This window comes from Centropristis striata, chromosome 1 (assembly GCF_030273125.1).
Source record: "Centropristis striata isolate RG_2023a ecotype Rhode Island chromosome 1, C.striata_1.0, whole genome shotgun sequence".
Lineage (NCBI taxonomy): Eukaryota > Metazoa > Chordata > Actinopteri > Perciformes > Serranidae > Centropristis > Centropristis striata.
Genome location: NC_081517.1, coordinates 19,718,710 through 19,737,919, shown reverse-complemented (window position 1 = coordinate 19,737,919; position 19,210 = coordinate 19,718,710). Strand labels below are relative to the sequence as shown.

At 39.4% G+C, this 19,210-nt stretch overlaps 2 protein-coding genes across 2 annotated transcripts in view; one reads left to right on the top strand and one right to left on the bottom strand.

Moving 5' to 3' along the window:
- Positions 1–528: 528 nt before the first annotated feature.
- LOC131972217 (cytochrome P450 3A40-like) lies at positions 529–6,580 on the bottom strand. The gene is made up of 13 exons (XM_059334011.1): positions 6,437–6,580; positions 6,251–6,344; positions 5,712–5,764; positions 5,468–5,567; positions 5,268–5,381; positions 3,142–3,230; positions 2,872–3,020; positions 2,632–2,759; positions 2,039–2,114; positions 1,789–1,949; positions 1,409–1,635; positions 1,154–1,316; positions 529–855 (listed from the first exon to the last, which is right to left on the bottom strand). The coding sequence occupies exons 1-13, from the start codon at positions 6,502–6,504 to the stop codon at positions 766–768; spliced, it is 1,512 nt and encodes a 503-aa protein (XP_059189994.1). The 5' UTR covers positions 6,505–6,580; the 3' UTR covers positions 529–765.
- An 864-nt stretch (positions 6,581–7,444) lies between these two features.
- LOC131972202 (cytochrome P450 3A30-like) overlaps positions 7,445–19,210 on the top strand; it is a 30,350-nt gene continuing 18,584 nt past the window's right edge. Inside the window, exons 1-3 of the mRNA XM_059333991.1 lie at positions 7,445–7,557; positions 7,682–7,775; positions 7,856–7,908. Of these exons, the coding sequence (XP_059189974.1) occupies positions 7,487–7,557; positions 7,682–7,775; positions 7,856–7,908 (218 nt within the window). The 5' untranslated portion in view covers positions 7,445–7,486. The remainder of the gene's footprint in view (positions 7,558–7,681; positions 7,776–7,855; positions 7,909–19,210) is intronic.

Genomic DNA, 19,210 nt, shown 5'->3' with positions numbered 1-19,210 from the left:
CTGAGAGGTGACTTACTAGGAAAGAAATATCCCTCATATTTTTTGCTTAACTTGTTGGTAATTAGCTGTATACATGTGCTAATATATGATATTAAAAAATATATATTTTTTATTTTAGACCTCTTAATTTTAAACAGGAGATTTTTGACACATACCTCCATTAAAAAAAGTTTTAATTGTATAGTAAAGGGTTTCAATCTAAATGAAAATCTTGTTTTTTGTCTGTTAATGTTGATTGTAACCTGTAATATTATCAGTAATATTATAATGGCAATTAAAAATAAGATAAGATAAGCTTATCCTTTATTTGTCCCACAGCAGGGAAATACGGTGACATTGTCCATTGTGACATGCTGGTTTCTTACAATGAAAATCTCATACTGTACCGTCCTACTTCTTTGTAAGTACTCAAAATATTTCAGTCAAGCTTCTGTTGTTCATCCACATTTTGATCATTTGCAGCCCTTGTAAGCTGCATGTTGCTACAAGAGTGATCAAATCACATGTAAGAACGACAGTGTGCATGGGTAAAAATCCAAAGTATCCTTTATTGTTAACACAGCCATTACAAATGATCCATTACCAATTCAGTTTAGGATGAAATAAAAACTTTTATAGGAACAAAAACAGAGAAGTAACTAATCGAGGTGTACACATAACTATGTATTATTACCATGTTGTAAAAGGACATGGTGTTCATAAACAACATTATTCTGTATTCAAGTGCAACATAGTTAAAAAGATGATCCTTTATCTTGCTTTTTTTCAATTTGAGGATTCGGTGCGTGGCACCAGCTTCAGTTGGATTGGTCGTTTTGGCATCAGCAGGCCCTGGACGTCCATCTCTAAGGGGATCTGGTGGGAAAATACACACAAGAATAAGTTGATATTACAGAGGGTAGAAACCTCATGCAATGAACAGACAGCTTGTTACGTTGCTATTTGACATTTTGCCTCTTTGAACAGAGCAGAGTACAGAGCTTTACAACACTCATGATTGGCTATCTTTGGTATTATATAACCCTCAATATCTCAGTCAGACTAGCAATAAATAAAATAGGGACAGTGCACCTCATAGACCATATAAAAGGATTGCTCATTCACCATAAAAAGCAATAACAAGCAGTGTAAAGATGAACATCTGTGGTCTCACCTCAGTCTCCTTGCACACAGAGAAGCTGTACTTCTGGAGGATCTCCACCACTGCTAGCTTCATCATCACCAGAGCAAATCGCATCCCAATGCAGTTCCTTGGTCCTGCCCCGAAAGGCATGTACGTGTACGGATCAATACGCTCCTTGTTCTCCCTGCTGAACCTGAGGGGGCACCCATACACAGTAATAAATCAATAACAGAAATGACCAGTAGAGCTCAGGTCCTTTCTGCAGATGCTCAGTCTTTTCTTTACCTCTCAGGTTTGAACTCCTCGGGCTCGGGCCACAGCTCAGGGTCCCGGTGCAGGGGCCATGTGGGTACCATCACAATCATATCTTTTGGAATCACAAAGCCGTTTATCTCCACAGACGCCTTGGCCACGCGCTCCAGGCGCGCGGCAATGGGGTAGATTCTGAGAGACTCGTTGATGACACAGTCTAGATATTCCATCTGCATCATAGCCTGGTACTCAACAGGAGCCTACACAAACACCAATCAATAAAACTTTAGTTGTAGAGAACTTTTCATACACATAAAATGTAACACAAAGTGCTTCACACAGTACACCCCCTACTTAAGTGGCCAGTACAAAGTGAAAGAAGCTTTAAATGACTTATTTTACTCCCAATGCACCTTGTTAGGGAAAGTGGAGTCGACCTCCTTCTGCAGCCGCTTCATCACATCAGGGTTTCTTGCGAGATTGTAAGCCAAGAAACAGAGAGAGCTGCTGCTTGTTTCGTAGCCAGCAAAGAGGAAAATCATTGCTTGAGAAAGGATCTCGTGATCACTTAAGCCTGTGAACAAAGCGAGGAGATATAATTTAGCTTTAAGCTGTGCTTTCACATGTGTGTAGATACTGTCTGTGGCTGTGTATGTGTGTCACCTTTATCCTGGTCCACTGTACTGGATTCATTGTTTTTCTGTGAGTCAATCATCAGCTGAAGGAAATCCACTCGTCCCTATCAGTAGACATTGGATTGGAGATTACCTTTGATTACTTTTTTTAAACTGCTGATACGATTACATGTATCATACATATAGGTACACACATGCACAGACAGTCAGTGGTGGAAGAGGTATTTCTATTGCTAATTTTAATTACATTGCATACTGCTGGTGGGTTGCCTAATCTGTAATAACATATAATTGTTTGTTGATGTTTGATTCATTGGGTTAATAATCAATCACAAACCTCTAAATAAACTTAAATCAAAATGATTACAGGGAAAAGCTGCAAATCTTCACATATGAGAAGCTAGTACAATAAAATGTTTTTGCATGAAAAAAAAGATTAAAATGATCAATGAGGTGCCAGTTAATCGAGTAGTTGACTTTATAGGTTTTGTATGTAAAAATGTAGAAAGTAGCACACAATGGAAAAACTCAAGTAAAGTAAAACTACATAAAAAATTGTACTTAAGTAGAGTACTTGAGTATATTTGCTTTTTTACTTTCCACCACTGCAGACAGACATACCTTTTGCTTGGTTTGCTCTCGATTAGACTTAATCTTCTGCAGTGCAGCATAAAAAAAGTCTGTGACAGACTTAGGGAAAAAGGAAAACTCCAACTTCTCAAAAATAGGACCCATAAAGGGGAAGAAAGCTGGAATTAGGCAGAAAGAAACATAGTTATCAAGGACACAGGACAGACAGTAAACTTTTACAGCACAGATATTTTTACAAAATTATAAATAGACATGAAACTGATTATGTACCAACAGTGAGGAAGAGAGGGCTTAAAAGGTCAAACTTCAGCATCCTCTTGATGTTAGTGACAAAAGGATCTGAGGGGTTGTTGAGTGAGTCGATGTCGACACTGAAGGCCGTGCTGGTTACTACATCCATACTGTAGGGTCCAAAGAACCTGAAGAGCAAACAAACACACCAGGGATGACCCTCTCCTTTCATGGGAAACAACAACTTTATGCATTTCCTGTAATCATTTTAAATAAATGAAATATGTTTGAAGTATAAAGTATCCTTACTCTTTCAGCTCCAAGGGCTCATTCTTGTCTGACTTCTTTTTCATGCTGCTGATCAGGTTCGCAGAGTGGTGCTTCATGATGTCAAACATCTGAGGACACAGACGGGGACAGGTAGAAAGAATAAAACGACTTACTGAGATACATAGAGCCAGTACACTGCTGTTTCTGTTTGTGTTTCCTCTTGAACAGTGGTTCCCAACCTGGGAGTTCCAGGAAAAGTCTAAGAAAGTAACACATAATTATGTTTTTAATTTTCCCTTTTTTCTTGTAAAATGCTGAATACTTTGGCGTCTTTAGTCCTCTGGGGAAAAAAAGTTATTTTTATTGGGACCATAGCATTTGATTTTGAATATCAACTGCATTATTCCACCTGTTTTGAACTCATATCAAACAACTGAATGGCCGTTATGGGCAAATAGTACTCCACCTTCTATTAGGTTGAGAATGTTGTGATGATAAAAAGTAAATGGTTTTATATAGTTGAAGGCTGCAGTTTTGTTTTGTTTAGGCTACAAAGCCACTTCTCTCAGATCAGGGCCAAATGTTCCAGGTTTGGCATTATAAAAGATAGTTAAAAAAAATACATGCATGTAAATATCAAAAGTGAAGTTACAAAGACAACATGAGTACCACAAGTGACATGGTTACCTTGGTCAAATCTGACATGGACATTAAGTGATGTTACCTCGAATAACATTTTTGACTTCCGTCTTAAAACAGCAGAGTTGAAAGTCTTTGGTTTGTTTGACCCCTTCACCCACCCTAGCAACTTTCCGGGCTTTAAACACTGTTTCCTTGCCCACTCCTTTGCTTTCACTCCCCATAACGTCACTTGGTGATCTTGTAGAAAATCTTTAAAGAAAAACACTTGACGACCAGGTAGATTCAAATTACAGCCTTGTGCGGTAGTATCAAAAACAGATACAGATGTCAAAGGTGACAGACAAATCCAAATGGCAGAACAACACCCTGTGTTTCTCTTTTTATTTTGCAGGTTCATGCGTCATTATTTCTGTGTTACTAAAGTTTAATGTCCTGTAATTTCATGTTATGTTCCACTTTTGATATCATGTGTTGTGAATTAATTTGAAGATGTATTAAAATATCTGACATATAGCAGTTTAAATATGCATCAAACATGTTTTGATAAACACACATACCCTATACACACATAGAAACCATATTTTCAAACTAAATTTATAGGGAATACATTTGCAATCAAATTGTCCAGATTGATGAAGGTTAACACCATTATATGTTGATATGTAGTGTAAATCCGTTGAAAATACATATATAAGAAATTAATGCATGATTGCGTGACCTGGCACAAGTTAGGATTTCAGTTTTCATGGGAAAGGAAAAACTCATTAGACAAATCAGCCTAGCATTTCTGAAGCGGATGCTCTGATTGATATGATAACATCAGAATAGGAATCTGACCTCCCAAGTGTGCTCTGATATCAAAAGTGGAACATAACAGGAAATTACAGGACATTAAACTTTAGTTACACAGAAATAATGACGCAAGAACCTGCAAAATAAAAAGAGAAACACAGGGTGTTGTCTCTCTCAATGTTCTACCATTTGAATTTGTCTGTCACCTTTGACATCTGTATCTGTTTTTGATACTTGCAATAAATCCCACACAAGGCTGTAATTCGAATCTACCTGGTCGTCAAGTGTTTTTCTTTAAAGATTTTCTACAACAGTGATCACCTTAGTTGTTCATAATTACTATGGCCACTAGGGGGGGCCACCAACAACACAGGTTAATCTAGCAAACCATTGAATGAACTGATAACGACCTACTGGATCAACTAGAACTGATAGGATGATAATCGCTGTTAAATGACCATTCAACAGTGCTTTTACTGGTTTTAAATACAGAGTCTGTTTTTTTTTTTTTAGAGGAAACCTCTATAGATAATGTCGCTCCTGTTAAAAAACCCCTGAACACTGAAGAAATCCTAACCACGAGAAACACAATGGTGTGAAGACAACTCTAATGAACCCACGCGGCTTCACAGGGGCCACACGACAAACAAGTTGCGAATCACTGCTCTAGAAAGAGTCGAGTCGAGTAACAGCACAGACTTTATGCAGTAAAGAGTGGGAGGGTTCTGTACCTCTTTCAGTCTTCCTGAGGTGAAGGAGGGCGAGAGCACACTGCGGATCCTCCTCCATTGGTCGTCCTCAGCGATGGACACGGCATCGTACAGTGGTCCGTTCAGACGGAAGTTCTGTAACAGAGTGAGGGAACATCAGCAGATAGCAGAAGAGTTCAAATAACAACAATGAGTGATTTCTATATGATGAGTGTACGTACTCTGCGGTTGGTGAAGAAAGAGTAACACTCCTTTACTAGAACAGATTTTATCATGGCAGGATCTGTGATGCACAGGACAGGCTGACGGCCATCGAAAATGCTACAAAAGAGGAGAATAGAATATAAAAAGAAAATTAAATGAGATTTTCATGCAGCTGCATACATGTCTACCTTATAAATCTCGTAGACATTGTTTATTTATTTAGACAGACAAGCAGCTCATACAGAAACACAGAATGCTTACCCCCAACATTTCCCATATTTTTTGAAGCATTCTTCATCAAAATTAGTGAACCCCTAGGCACAAGAAAAATAATACACAGATTATGAAATGAGCATCATTCTTAAATCTTTGGTCTACTTCAACATAATGAAAATGTATGTAGCATTAAAAAAAATTTAAACATGCAAATCATTAACTCTTAAAGCTGATTCCATTCTGTCAAACAGCAATTAAATAAAAATATTTTTAAACACTGACTGATCATGGGATGGAAAAAAGAACATGAATTTTAATTGTCAAGAATGTAAAAACACAATTGAGTTTCTTCCTCATTTATGCATAACTGAAATCTATCAACAAGGAATTATTTTCTATTAAATATATTCTCTTAAATAATTGTTCTGAGCAAGGTCGGTGGATTATGTAATAAACACACTTCTGTAGATGTTCGTGATATTGTTCTCACCTTGCCGGCCAGGCGTTCCTTTATACCAATAATGACCTTGATAAGTGTGTATACTATACATCTACAGTCCATTGCTTCTGAAAAGTTTACCAACCTTTCTATATGCCAGCATTGTGCCGAATAAAGGGATTGGTTGTGGACCAGGGACGCCCAATTTCTTAAATGTTCCAAATGTCCAGCAGGAATACCTGTTAAACAAAACACAAAATGTAGTTAAAGGAGAAATATTTTTATCATACAAGCACACAAACTCAGTGGGCAAACACTCTTAAACACTTACACTAAGATAAGTGTGATGAGTCCCAGCAGGAGGGTCCATGTCTCAGTGGAGAGAAAAAGGAAGCCCATCTTTGCGTGTTTTCTTTCTTCTTTCAGTGGTAGCACAAGTTACACTAAAACCCCACAACACACCCAATGGCTTTTATCTCCTACAGGACGGACCTGTTGCGTGAGAGGAAAGTGTGTGAGAGTTGAGCCAATGGCAAGCAGCAGTGTCATATTAATTATTGACAGAAGGAACATTCATTATAATCATGTTTTATTAGATTTGTCATCGGTGGCACTGCAATTTTCTGACCGAAATTATTATATGGCTTGTCTTTACGTGCAACATTTTGAAAACAACATTGAGTAATATGTAAGTTATATCATTTTAATTTTATAATATATAATTTTTAATGTAAATTTTAGAATATTATTCTTTTATATCTCCTGATATTTGTAAATTAATTTATTTCTTCTTCATCCTATATTTTCTGATACAAATGAACAAAACAGGAAAAAAAACAAACCAATGAAACATTTTTTTTTAACTGAATGTATGACCCCAATTTATAAAAATAAGCCGGTATGCTGTGAAAAGGGAAATAAAAGAGAATGCGATATGTTTTTTGTCAGAGAAATAATTAAGGAATATTTTTCAGTCACAATTTGTCTGCAAGCTCATTCTGTTAAAAAGTATTATTTTTAGTATTATTATACAATTAAATAAAAAAATACTACTAATAAAAATTATACACAAAAAATACACTCTGAATTCTGAATTTGATGCATTCTGTTTTTATTACCCAGCGTCCCAACTTCTGATTTGCAGTCTCACCATAGACTGTATATAAAGAGCCTCACACAAAGACATGTCCAGGCTAACTCCTGGATGTGTGGGTGGCAGAAACTCCAGCATATTGTTGTTGTCGCTGCGGGCTGCGGGAGAGAGGAAGTGGCATAAAGTCGTTATGCAACACAGTGAAAAAGACGCCACTCCTCCTGCAGTGCAGCCAGAGTTCAGAGAAAAAAGTGAGGTCATTCCAACTTGATCGAGCAAGAGAAAGTCATGGGCTTCCTTCCTTATTTCTCTTTAGAAACATGGATTCTACTGATCACATTTATATGTTTGTTTGTTATGTAAGGATTCATTTTTATCGAAGTTTATCTGCACCAAAACACCAAAGTTTAGCTCTTTCCTTTAGAAGTAGAGTGTGTGGCTGACACTTTGAGACGTTATTTAATGCTTTTCTGTTTCTCTCAGGTACGGAAAGTGGACTCATGGAGTATTTGAGAAACTTGGGATCCCAGGTCCCAAGCCCTACATGTACTGGGGAACAATTGCCAGGCACAATCTCGTACGTAAATCTTTATGATTCCTGTTTTTATATTTAAATTCGTGGTGACTTTGAGGTGAATATGTATTCTCTGTTAACAGGTTTACTACATGGATGACTGTGAGGCTGCTCGGAAGTATGGGAGAGTGTGGGGGTAGGTCTATGGACACTTTCACATACCCCAACATTTAGTCCGTGTGAGCGTAATCCGAGTAATCCGAGCCAATTAAAGCAAATGACCCAAAACGCGGTGGATTGTTGGCTACCTACGCGGTGAGGTGTACACAGATCTGGGCCGTAGGCCGTAAAGTATACCCCCGCAGCCCCCGCGAGGCGCCCCCCCCCCCCCCCGATACAATAGGGCCCCGCCCCTGCCTGTAAAACAAATATCTTTTTTTTTTTTTTTTTTTTTTACCGTAACATATAGGGTTCAGGTCATGAAATATGAAAAATAAAACTAATATTTAAAAATAAAAATATTAAATATTATAAATATATAATTTCTTTGTTTGATACGTCAGATACCTTAGGCGGGAAATTCAAATCAGTACAGCTCAGTGAAAGCACCGTTGACAGCTGTCAGAGACACACAAAGAAATGAAACGAAAATATCAAAGCGGTGCACAAAAACGGCACAACAAAGAAAAATCTGCTGCATTTTGTGCCAAACTACCAAAAATCTCTACTCTTTTTGGAAATCCTCTCAGACGTGAAGAAGGATGCAGTCTGTTAACAGGTGGGTAGTCTGGCATAGTGTTTACTAGCCTACAGTTATTGGTGGCAAAATAAACAGTTATTAACCCATTAAGGCCTAAAGCGCCTGGAAAAAAATGCCTGGAAAACCTATGGGCGATTTTCAAATGACCCCCTAAAACCTGAAGTTTTTCTGGAAATTCAACACCTACTAAATAATAGATTTTTCAGCCTTTGTAGCAGATAAAAATGAAATTCAAAAAGTAATTGAGAGCTTATACCCGTGGCTTTCATACGAAGTTGAGTTTATTTGTCCAAACCATCAATACATTTTTTTAAAAAATCAACAAACTCAGCAAATGTTACATTTGTCTGAATAAAAAAATCCTATGCATAATACTAATACATGCCCATTAGCAAGATGCAAACATGATATGACCACTGGAAGAACAAGACATAGTTCTCATTAGCCTACTCTAATAAAAAAATATATATATCATAATAATAATAATAAATAATAATAATACATTTTATATAGGCCTATTGCACTTTTCAGGGTACTCAACGACGCATAAAGTAATATAAGACATAAACAGTCATGATTTCTTATATCATCATCACAATCAATTAGCCTTATTATTATTAATATTAATATGTTATTAATAATATTATTATCTCCAGATGGCCACAAATCTGTCTGTTCTTTGGTGAAAATATGTCGTCTAAAAACATAATCCTCATCCATAAATGCCGGTGTCGTGCCAAAAAGTGATTGCCTGCCAGAATCTGATTTCTGGCCGCGGGAGCGCGCACGGCAGCCCGTTGAGCGGTCAGATCTTTACATTATGAAGTTCATGAATGAGATCAAGTCATATTTAGGCAGAAATAACCTTTGAGTAACTGTATCTGGCCTTCAATCAATTTTTGGCAGGTGAAAATGCCTATTTTGTGTTGTAATAGTCCTTTAAAGGGATTCCAAGCTTTCCTGTGAGCTCTAGTGTTTACATTATGAAGCTCATGAATGAGATCAAGTCATATTTAGGCAGAAATAACCTCTCAGTAACTATACTATGCCTTCAATCAGTTTTTGCGAGGTGAAAACTGAAATAGACGTCTATCACGTAGTTGCCATGTCTGATTTCGCTACAAACTACACTTCTTTTGGCCACAGTTGTAATAATTACGCAACAACAAACGTTAAACTTTCGAAGCCACATGCCTTTGCTATAATTACATTATAATACAGTTGTGTGTATCTGCATATTAAGACCGTTTAATCCAGAGAAAAGCAGACGTGTTTATGCTACCGCTCAACGGGCTGCCGTGTGCGCTCCCGCGGCCAGAAATCAGATTCTGGCAGGCAATCACTTTTTGGCACGACACCGGCCTTAATGGTAGAGTGACGCAACAGCGCTCCCGGCTTTAATGGTAGAAATGCAGTAATGCTTTCCCGGCGTCAATGGGTTAAACAGCCTTATTATGTGGAGTTATTTAACCTATATGTTATGCTGAGGGGCTTTTTTCCCCGCAGAATCTCAAAATAATATGCATTTTAAGGGTTTCATATAGCTAGACTATACGGGATTTATAATAGGCACAATAACGGCTATAGCCAGCTACTGCCACATAAGTCATAACAGGATACCGGTAGACTATTTCATGAATAAAAATACAAGCTATAATAAAAATGTTAACCGGCATGTTAAAAATTCAGCTTCAGCACCCGGTCAGGGAGACAGCCCCGTGCACCCCGCAGCTTCAGCACCCGGTCAGGGAGAGGGCAGGTCCGCAGCTTCAACGTCAGGTCAAGGAGAGCATCCCGCTGCTTCAGTATCGGTCGAGGGAGAGCCCGGAGTGCCCCTTTCTACAACCAACCAGCCAGCAAAACCGGACAGCAGCAGTGATGCCTCAGATAGCTCTGCATCTCAAATTAGCCCGGAATCAGCTATTAAAACTGGTATGTCTTACCCCACTGACAGGGCTACTTTTCCTGTAGATATTACAGATGCAGATGTGAAAAAGTTTATTTTGAGGCAGGGACAGATTTGGGCAGATTTAAAGGTCCGTATCCTAGAGATACAAAAGGCAGGTGTTTTTCCAATGAGTATTACAACAGAGTATCAAAGAAAGGTACAAAGATACCACGCAAATGGTTGTGTTACTCCCCAAAAATGGATCGTGTCTATTGTGAGCCCTGTTGGCTTTTTGGTGAGAGGAAATCAGACTTTCCCGAAAAATCAAAGAACACGAACATACTCGTTCTCACATGGCAGCTTGTGTAACTTATGACATGTGACAGCAAAATCTTACAATCGATGAGCAAATTTCCTCCGAATATAAAAACTAAGTAAACTTTTGGTCAGAGGTATTGACAAGAATTGTTGACGTTACCTTGACACTTGCATCCAGTAACTCCGATTTCCTTGCAGATCGTGAGAAATTGGGAGAAATAAACAACGGAAACTTTTTGTCCGTTATAGAACTTCTTTCCCGGTATGACCCTGTATTACAGAGGTTAATTACCAGTAAAAGTAGAACTAAATATTTGAGCCCAAAAATGCAAAACGAAATGATTATTATTATGGCACAAAAAGTTCAAGACGAAATAGTAAAAGAAATCCATGAAGCAGAATTTTATTCTTTATAATATGTTTATTGTGCAAACTTCAAAGCATATTACAGACAAAACACAAATCAGCTGTAAATAGGAAGTCTGACATTTTATTGCTTCCTTTTCCCTAGAGGTAAATCTAGTTGTAGGAGAGCATCCAGACAAAATACCAATTTACCAACATCCCCGATTCACCCACCCACCCAGCCTGATCTTGCACAATGTACAAAGTTCACTTCATGTGGTAAATAAAAGGTCAAGAAAGAAAATAAATAAAAAAGAAAAGAATAGAATAGAATAGCAACCATTGTAATAATAACAATAAATAAGTAAATAATAGTAATAATAATACTACTACTAATGTCCATAACAATAACACAATAACAAAAACAAAAAAAAATAAGAAATTATGGTCAAATTTAAGAGTCTATCAAAGTTAAAGAGTTGACATAGGAGAGAAAGGGGTCCCATATTCTGTGATATCTTTTCACAGATCCTCTGACTGTGTGTTTGATTTTTTCTAAATGAAGAAAAGACATTAAATCTTTTAACCAGGAAGTTGTGCCAGGGGGATTAGGACTCTTCCAGTGTAGCAAAATGCGTCGCTTGGCTATGAGGGCAGCAAACGCAACAAGGTCAGCTTGATATTTATTAAACTTGCCCATAGGAGACACACCAAAAATAGCAGTTAAGGGACAAGGGGTCAAGGGGATGCCCAGAATTACAGAGAGGGAGTTGAAGAAAGACGACCAGAAGGAGTTGAGCTTGGGGCAGGAGAAAAACGTGTGTGTGTGGTCTGCTGGGGAGAGAGAGCATCTAACACAAGAATCATCAGTATCAAGAAATAATCTCTTTAGCCTGGCCTTAGTATAGTGGACCCTGTGAACCACTTTAAACTGAATAAGGCTCATACGAGCACAAGTGCAAGTGGAGCTGATCCTAAGCAGTGACTCTCTCCACCAGTCCTCGTCCAGCCCCAGCCCGAGCTCTTTTTCCCATGCATCCCTTAGCCATGAAAGGGAAGATACTTGCGAAGAGAGTAAAAGGTTATAAATTGACCCAGTGCTGTTTTGTGATTTTGATGATGAAGACATTATATTCTCTAAAAGAGTCTTCTCAGGCAGTTTAGGAAAAGATGTAAAATTAGTCCTTACAAAACTACGGAGTTGGAAATATCTGAATCGATCTTGAATTGACAGGCCAAATTTAGTGACAAGGTTTTCCAAACTACCAAATGTTTCATCTAGAAAAAGATCACAGAAAGAAATCAGGCCTTTCTTTTTCCATACTTTAAAAGCTGGGTCTAGCAAAGAGGGCAGAAACAGGTGGTTGTTGCAAATAGGGGAGAGGACAGAGGAAGATTTTAATCCAAAATGTTGCCTGAACTGTTTCCAGATTTTTAGCGAGGAAAGTACAGCAGGGTTATTAGTATACTGAGAGGGGCGCGTTGTGAGTGGAGCAAAGAGCAATGTGGGTAGAGAGGATGAAGTGCAAGAGCTAGCTTCTATAGCACACCAGTTAGTGTCAGGGGAATGATACCATAATTTAAGCTTTTGGAGGTTAGCGGCCCAATAATAAAACTGCATATTGGGAAGTGCAAGACCCCCATCTTGTTTGGGCCTCTGGAGGATAGATATTTGAATCCTGGGGGGCTTGCCTGCCCAGACGTAAGAAAGTAGAATGGTGTTGAGTGATTTAAAATAAGATTTGGGGAGGAAGAGAGGGAGAGTCTGAAAAAGAAATAGGAACCGGGGCAATACGTTCATTTTAATTGTTTCGATACGACCCACTAGTGAAAGAGGTAACACACCCCATCTCTGTAGGTCTAATTTAAGCTTCTCAGTCAAATCCACAAAATTATTCTTAAAAAGTGAGCTAAGGGAATGTAAGATGTTTACACCTAAGTATTTAAAGCCACTAGGAGATAGATGGAAGGGCAGCACGTCAGGAGAAATCGATTTTGCTAACTGGTTAACAGGAAAACATACACTTTTTGTGATATTCAGCTTATAACCAGAAAATGTTCCGAAGGCCTCTAACAAATTTACTATTCCACCAACACAATTTACTGGGTCTTGAATGTATAATAATAAATCGTCAGCATATAGTGCTACTCTGTGTTCAACCCCTCCTCTGATTATACCAGAAAATAATGTGGAAGCTTTCAGGGCAATAGACAGAGGCTCTATAGCGAGAGCAAAAAGCAACGGTGAAAGGGGGCATCCTTGACGCGTGCCACGCGAAAGAGGGAAAAGAGGCGAAATTTCTGAATTTGTTTTAACTCTTGCCAATGGAGCAGAGTAGAGAAGGCGAATCCATGAGATAAACTTAGGGCCGAATTTCTGGAGGATTGTAAACAGGTATTGCCACTCCACCCGATCGAATGCCTTCCCCCGCGTCGAGTGAAATAACCATCTCAGGATTTGGAGAAGCAGAGGGAGTCAAGATCACATTAAGAAGTTTACGTACACTAGATGACAATTGACGGCCCAAGATAAAATCTGTTTGGTCCTCTGATATAATGTCAGGGAGGCATGTCTCAAGTCGGCACGCCAGTATCTTTGCCAGCAACTTCACATCATTGTTAAGCAAGCTAATTGGTCTATAGCTACTACATAAATTTGGGTCTTTATCTTTTTTAAGTATAAGAGATATCAGCGCCTCGTTTAGTGTTGGCGGTAAAACACCCCGTTCTAACAAATCATTGAAAACATCTAGTAATAAAGGGGCAAGCTGTACAGCAAACTTTTTAAAGAACTCAGCTGAGAAACCGTCCAGGGCATTTATTATTCTGCATCAGAGAAATGCAATAAGTGATTTTTGTAGACTTAATGGTTTATCTAAATTTTCTGCTGATTCTCTATTTACAGTTGGTATATCTAAATTATTAAGAAATGACTCCATGACCGGGGTATCAGGGGGAGGTTCTGATTTGTAAAGGTTAGAATAAAACGAAGAGAACTCAAGATTTATGTTTGCTGCATCTGTTGTCAGTTTCTGAGAAGAGTCATATATTTGTGAAATAAAGTGAGAGGCATGCTGATGCTTCAGCTGCGAGGCTAAAAGGCGACTGGCTCTGTCCCCGTGCTCATAGTAAGTTGCTCTTGTCCATTGTAATAGATGTTCCGCTTTATTTGTTGATAGGAGGTCAAATTCGGTTTGCAACTGCAGACGTTTAGTCGCCAGAGCAGGATTTGGTGAAGAGGCATGCTGCCTATCAATGTCTAAGATAGAGTCCATAAGTTGTCGCTGCCTCATCCTTCTGGTTTTGGATAAATGCACACTGAAAGAGATGATGCGCCCACGTAAAAAAGCTTTCAGTGTTTCCCATAGAAGCGATGGGGAAATGTGATCAGACCTATTGGTCTCTAAAAAGAAATCAATCTCTGCAGATACATAATTACAGAACTCTGCATCGGCCAGTAAACCCGTGTTCAATTTCCAGCCTCCTTGGTGCCTATGTGAACCCGAGGGGAAACAAAGCTCGAGTATGTGAGGAGCATGGTCCGAAGTTACTATGGCAGTGTAATCTGTAGATCTGACGAAAGGTAGAAGGTAGGCCTGGGTCGATAACAAATTTTGCTGGACGATAAATTGTCCCACAAATTATTGCCGATAAACGATATTATTGTCAACATAATAAATATATCATAATAATGCACAGCACACCCTTTCAAATATACAATAAACGTTTATTTCACAGTGTTTACCATTGTAATCAAGAACATTTAAATATTCTAAGTAAATAAAAAAACAAAAACCAATAAACAAAAATAAAATGGACTCTTAGTCTCTGTTTAGAAAAATTGCACTTGAATAAAAATCACAACCAAAAACAATAAAATAGAACCCGTCTCTGTGAAGAAAAACAGCACTCAAATATAAAACCACACGCAACCAAAACAATAAATAAAATGGCTTATCAAGTATTGGCAAACAAAACTCCACTTCAATAAATACTGAACATTAAAGGCACAGAGGTAGAGTTGTACATTACTTAACAGGTAACACTGTCAATCCAGTTAGGACCTTTGTAAACAAAAAGTGCAGAGTTAGAACACAAACACAGGCCATATGCAAATTTGTAGCTACTTTAGTTTGGCAGATTCCTAGCAAGGAAAACCAACATGTTGACCTTGTGTGGCTTAAGGCAGGATCTCTCTGGAGTAGCAATGTTGCCAGCTGTGCTAAACATTCTCTCCGAGCTGGTGCTTGTTGCACATATGCACATGTATTTTTGTGCCAACTTGGCCATCAAAGGGTACCTTCTTTGATTGTCACGCCACCACATTAAGGGATTAGAAGATACATCAAGTGTATCTTCCTGGAGGAACTTGGTCAGCTCTGCATCAGCCTGCACTCTTTTTGGAACTGCAGCCTGGGAATGACCTGTGAGGTGAGCTCTTCTGTTTTGAAGAAGGTCACTCAGCCTCTTCTTCTTTGTGGGTGCAGCCGGAGGTTCATCCTCATTCCCTCTAGCAGCAGCAGCTGTGCTGCAGCTCTCACCACTAGTGCCTTCTCCACTTCCTTCTGGCTCTTTTAAGTCCAGCAGCTCTTGCACAATCTGATGTTTGACATCATCCAATTCCTCTGCCTCCTCCATGGTGCCACGATATCTTGGATCCAAGATGGTGGCCTTTCTCAGGAGGACTTGGATTGCAGGTGAGCTGTATTTTTCAGTCAGTACCCTGCACATGTTTTCTTTAATACTGGCTGTCAGTGCAGTGTCATCAGGTCCTGGAGAGAGAAGTTCACCTTTTATCAGTTCCAGTACAGGCTTAACCGAGGACACTGTCACGTATTTTTCCCCTGAGAGGACATCTGTGAAGTCAGCCAGTGGCTTCATTGCTGCGTTGATGGACTGCAACACAGAAACATCCTGCCAGGTTGGGTTGAGGTGGCCATGTTTTCTGTCCTCAACCAGGACACGTCTTATGGCTGGGAGCTGCTCCAGCACCCTCTCTACCATCTTCTGCTTAGTGCCCCATCGTGTCGCAACATCCTGTGGGAAAGATAATAGCCCTATTTGTTATTTTTCATTAGTTGGTCTACATCAGAGGTGTCAAACTCTGGCCCGTGGGCCAAATTTGGCCCGCAGTATAATTATATTTGGCCCGCGAGGAAATACCAAAATATAATACTACAAATCCCAGAGTGCGCTGCTCGTGTTTTGGCTTGAACACAGTAGATCAGTGTGTAGCAAACTGAACAACAATTAAAGTTGTCTTTATGCACTTTTTCTTGCTAGTCCAAGGCTTGAATGGTTGCACATTCATTGAAGGATATTATTAATAGTCATTTGGTTTATTCTTGTTATTTTATTCTTACATTTATTTTTAGCCTGTGGAAAAAAGATTACTGTTAAATTTAAATTTAACTTTTAAATTTAAAATTTAAACTTAACTTAAATTTAACTTGACTTACTTAACTTTAATTTAACTTGTTCCATTTCGTTTGAACTTGTTTAGGTCAATTTTTTCAATAAATATCAATGTTGGCCCGCGACTTTGTCCAAGTTTAAAATTTTGGCCCACTGTGTATTTGAGTTTGACACCCCTGGTCTACATCAACAGTCTTAAACAAATATTACTTTTTATACATTTCAATTATTTATCATTAATTATTTGTACAATAATTATATTGTTTATATATTAAATTATATGCAATACACACACACATATATATACATACATACATAGTGTTGCATATTAAATAAACTATCAATGAATTAAACATCACTCACCAGCACTAGACTGTGTTCGGGGAGATTGGCCTCAGCCTGTGCCTTCCTCAGGTCTCTCTTCTTAATCCAGCTCATGTGAAATATGTTGACCAAACCTCTACAGAGTCCTATGGCACGGGCTGTCCGATCTTTGTCGCTGTCCAGACCATGGGACACAGCAAGATGGAGGTTGTGGCCAAAGCAATTAAGCCATGGCCAGCCAAGCTTTCTTATTGCAGCCACAATGTTCGCACCATTGTCTGTTGTGATGCAGGCTAGTTTCTTCTCATCCAGTCCCCAGTCTGCTAAAGCTGCCTTAAGGTTTTCTGCGAGGGTGTCAGCAGTATGGTTGTCTGGGACATATCTGGTCTCTAAACACTTGGAGTGCAGGGTCCAGTCAGCAGTTATATAGTGTATGGTCAAGCTCATGTAGGGGGTCATGTTTGAGCTTGACCACATATCTGTAGTGGCAGAGTAAAATGTGATGTCTTTGATGTCCTTTAATATGTCATCTTTCACTCTGTTATACAGTTCTGGAATTGCCGTTTGTGACATATATTTTCTCCCAGGCAATTCGTATTGTCTGTCAAACGTTTGCAGCATTTCTCTAAATGCTGGCTTTTCAACTGTACTAAAGGGCATCATTTCTTTGGCGATGTAGCGGACAACAGTTTCTGTGAGCGCACACCATTTTGCGCTGTTTCGTTTGTATTTGCTTTGTCGACCAAACGCCTCAGTCAGTGTAGACTGTCGGGACGACGAAGGCTCTGCATCCCCAGGTGCAGTTTTTTTCCCCAGCTGGGAAAACTGGGTCGGGTGATTGTGTTTAAGGTGGGCATGCAGGTTGGTAGTATTTCCTTTTTTTGTTGCCACCACTTTTAAACAAAGCTGGCATACTGGCTCGTTTATGTTCTGGGGCTCACCTTTTTCATTGGGTTTAAAACCGAAATACTCCCACACCGGGGCTGTGGCACTGGGCTTTTCAATCATGGTTTTCGTCGCGTTTCTCCACACGAGGCTCAACTGCTGCGGCTGCACTGCTACTCTGTGTTTGTGTGTAGCCAATGCTAGCGGCCCCGCCTCACCCGACAGAGACTGGATGATTGACAGGAGGGTTCACTCCGCTCATTCCGCTATGGAACAAAAGCGCCCAGGTGCTGAGATCGAGCACAGAGTGAACCCTCTTGTCATCCAGCCTGCTTGGAGGCGAGAGACGAGGAAAACAAACGCGCATGCGCATGGCGATATATCGAGGCAGGAAAAATTATTGACTTCATTTAATTTATCGTGCGATTAATTGATTTATTGATTATCGGCCCAGGCCTAGTAGAAGGGCCTTATCAATAAAGAAAAAATCTATGCGGGAGTAGACTTGATGGACAGTAGAGAAATAAGAAAAGTCTTTAGCATTAGGGTGAAAGAAACGCCAAGGGTCAACACACCCCACCCGATCCATCAATGTTAATAAAGTCTTGGTCATTGCTGTTGCTGTGGTCGATCTGGGCTGTGAACGATCAAGGCTTGGATTGACAACACAGTTGAAATCTCCTCCTAGTATAAGATGATGAGTATCTAAATTTGGCAGATGGGAAAATAACGTGGACATAAAATCTGGGCTGTCCCAGTTAGGTGCATATACGCTGACTAACACAACAGGAGTTTGATAAAGAACACCAGAAACTATAATGTAACGACCACCAGGATCAGAATATATATGATCAGAGACAAACTTAATTCGTTTATGTACTAAAATGGCTGTGCCTCTGGATTTACTGTTGAAATTGGAATGAAATATCTGTCCAACCCATGGTTTACGGAGCCTAGTGTGGTCAACTGTACGCAGGTGAGTCTCCTGCAAAAAAGCAATATCCGTGGAGAGATACTTTAAGTGTGAAAAGACTCTGGCACGCTTACACTGCCCCCCCAAACCCCGTACATTCCAAGTAATAATATTAATTTTACGTCCATCTACACCCCCTGGCATTACAGAGGCATTTGCCATTTATGATACACAAGGTAGATAAGACTGAGTGAAACCAGTAGTTTGGGACCCAAAGCAAACAAACAAACGAGAAAAAATAAAAATAAAAAAACACCGAACAAGACGCGCAGCCCCCACCCACCCCACCCCACATGTAGCTTACATCTGTTGAGAGATACAGTAATATATGTCTGATGCCCGCTCGAATACAACCGACGAGCTGCCAGAGCCAGTGTACATACAACCGGTTAATCATGTAGTGTTACCTGCTCCTAACATTGTATTTTTTAATACCCTGGATATTACAGTCAACCAAGAGGGAGAGATAAAGCAGCCTGAGAAATGCATCGCAACCGCTAGCTTTAAAGAGGCTCAGTAACATAACAGTGCACAGGTGCCTGCACAGTAGTAGCTTTATTGCAGATAGGCTGTAAATTATAAAGTGCCAT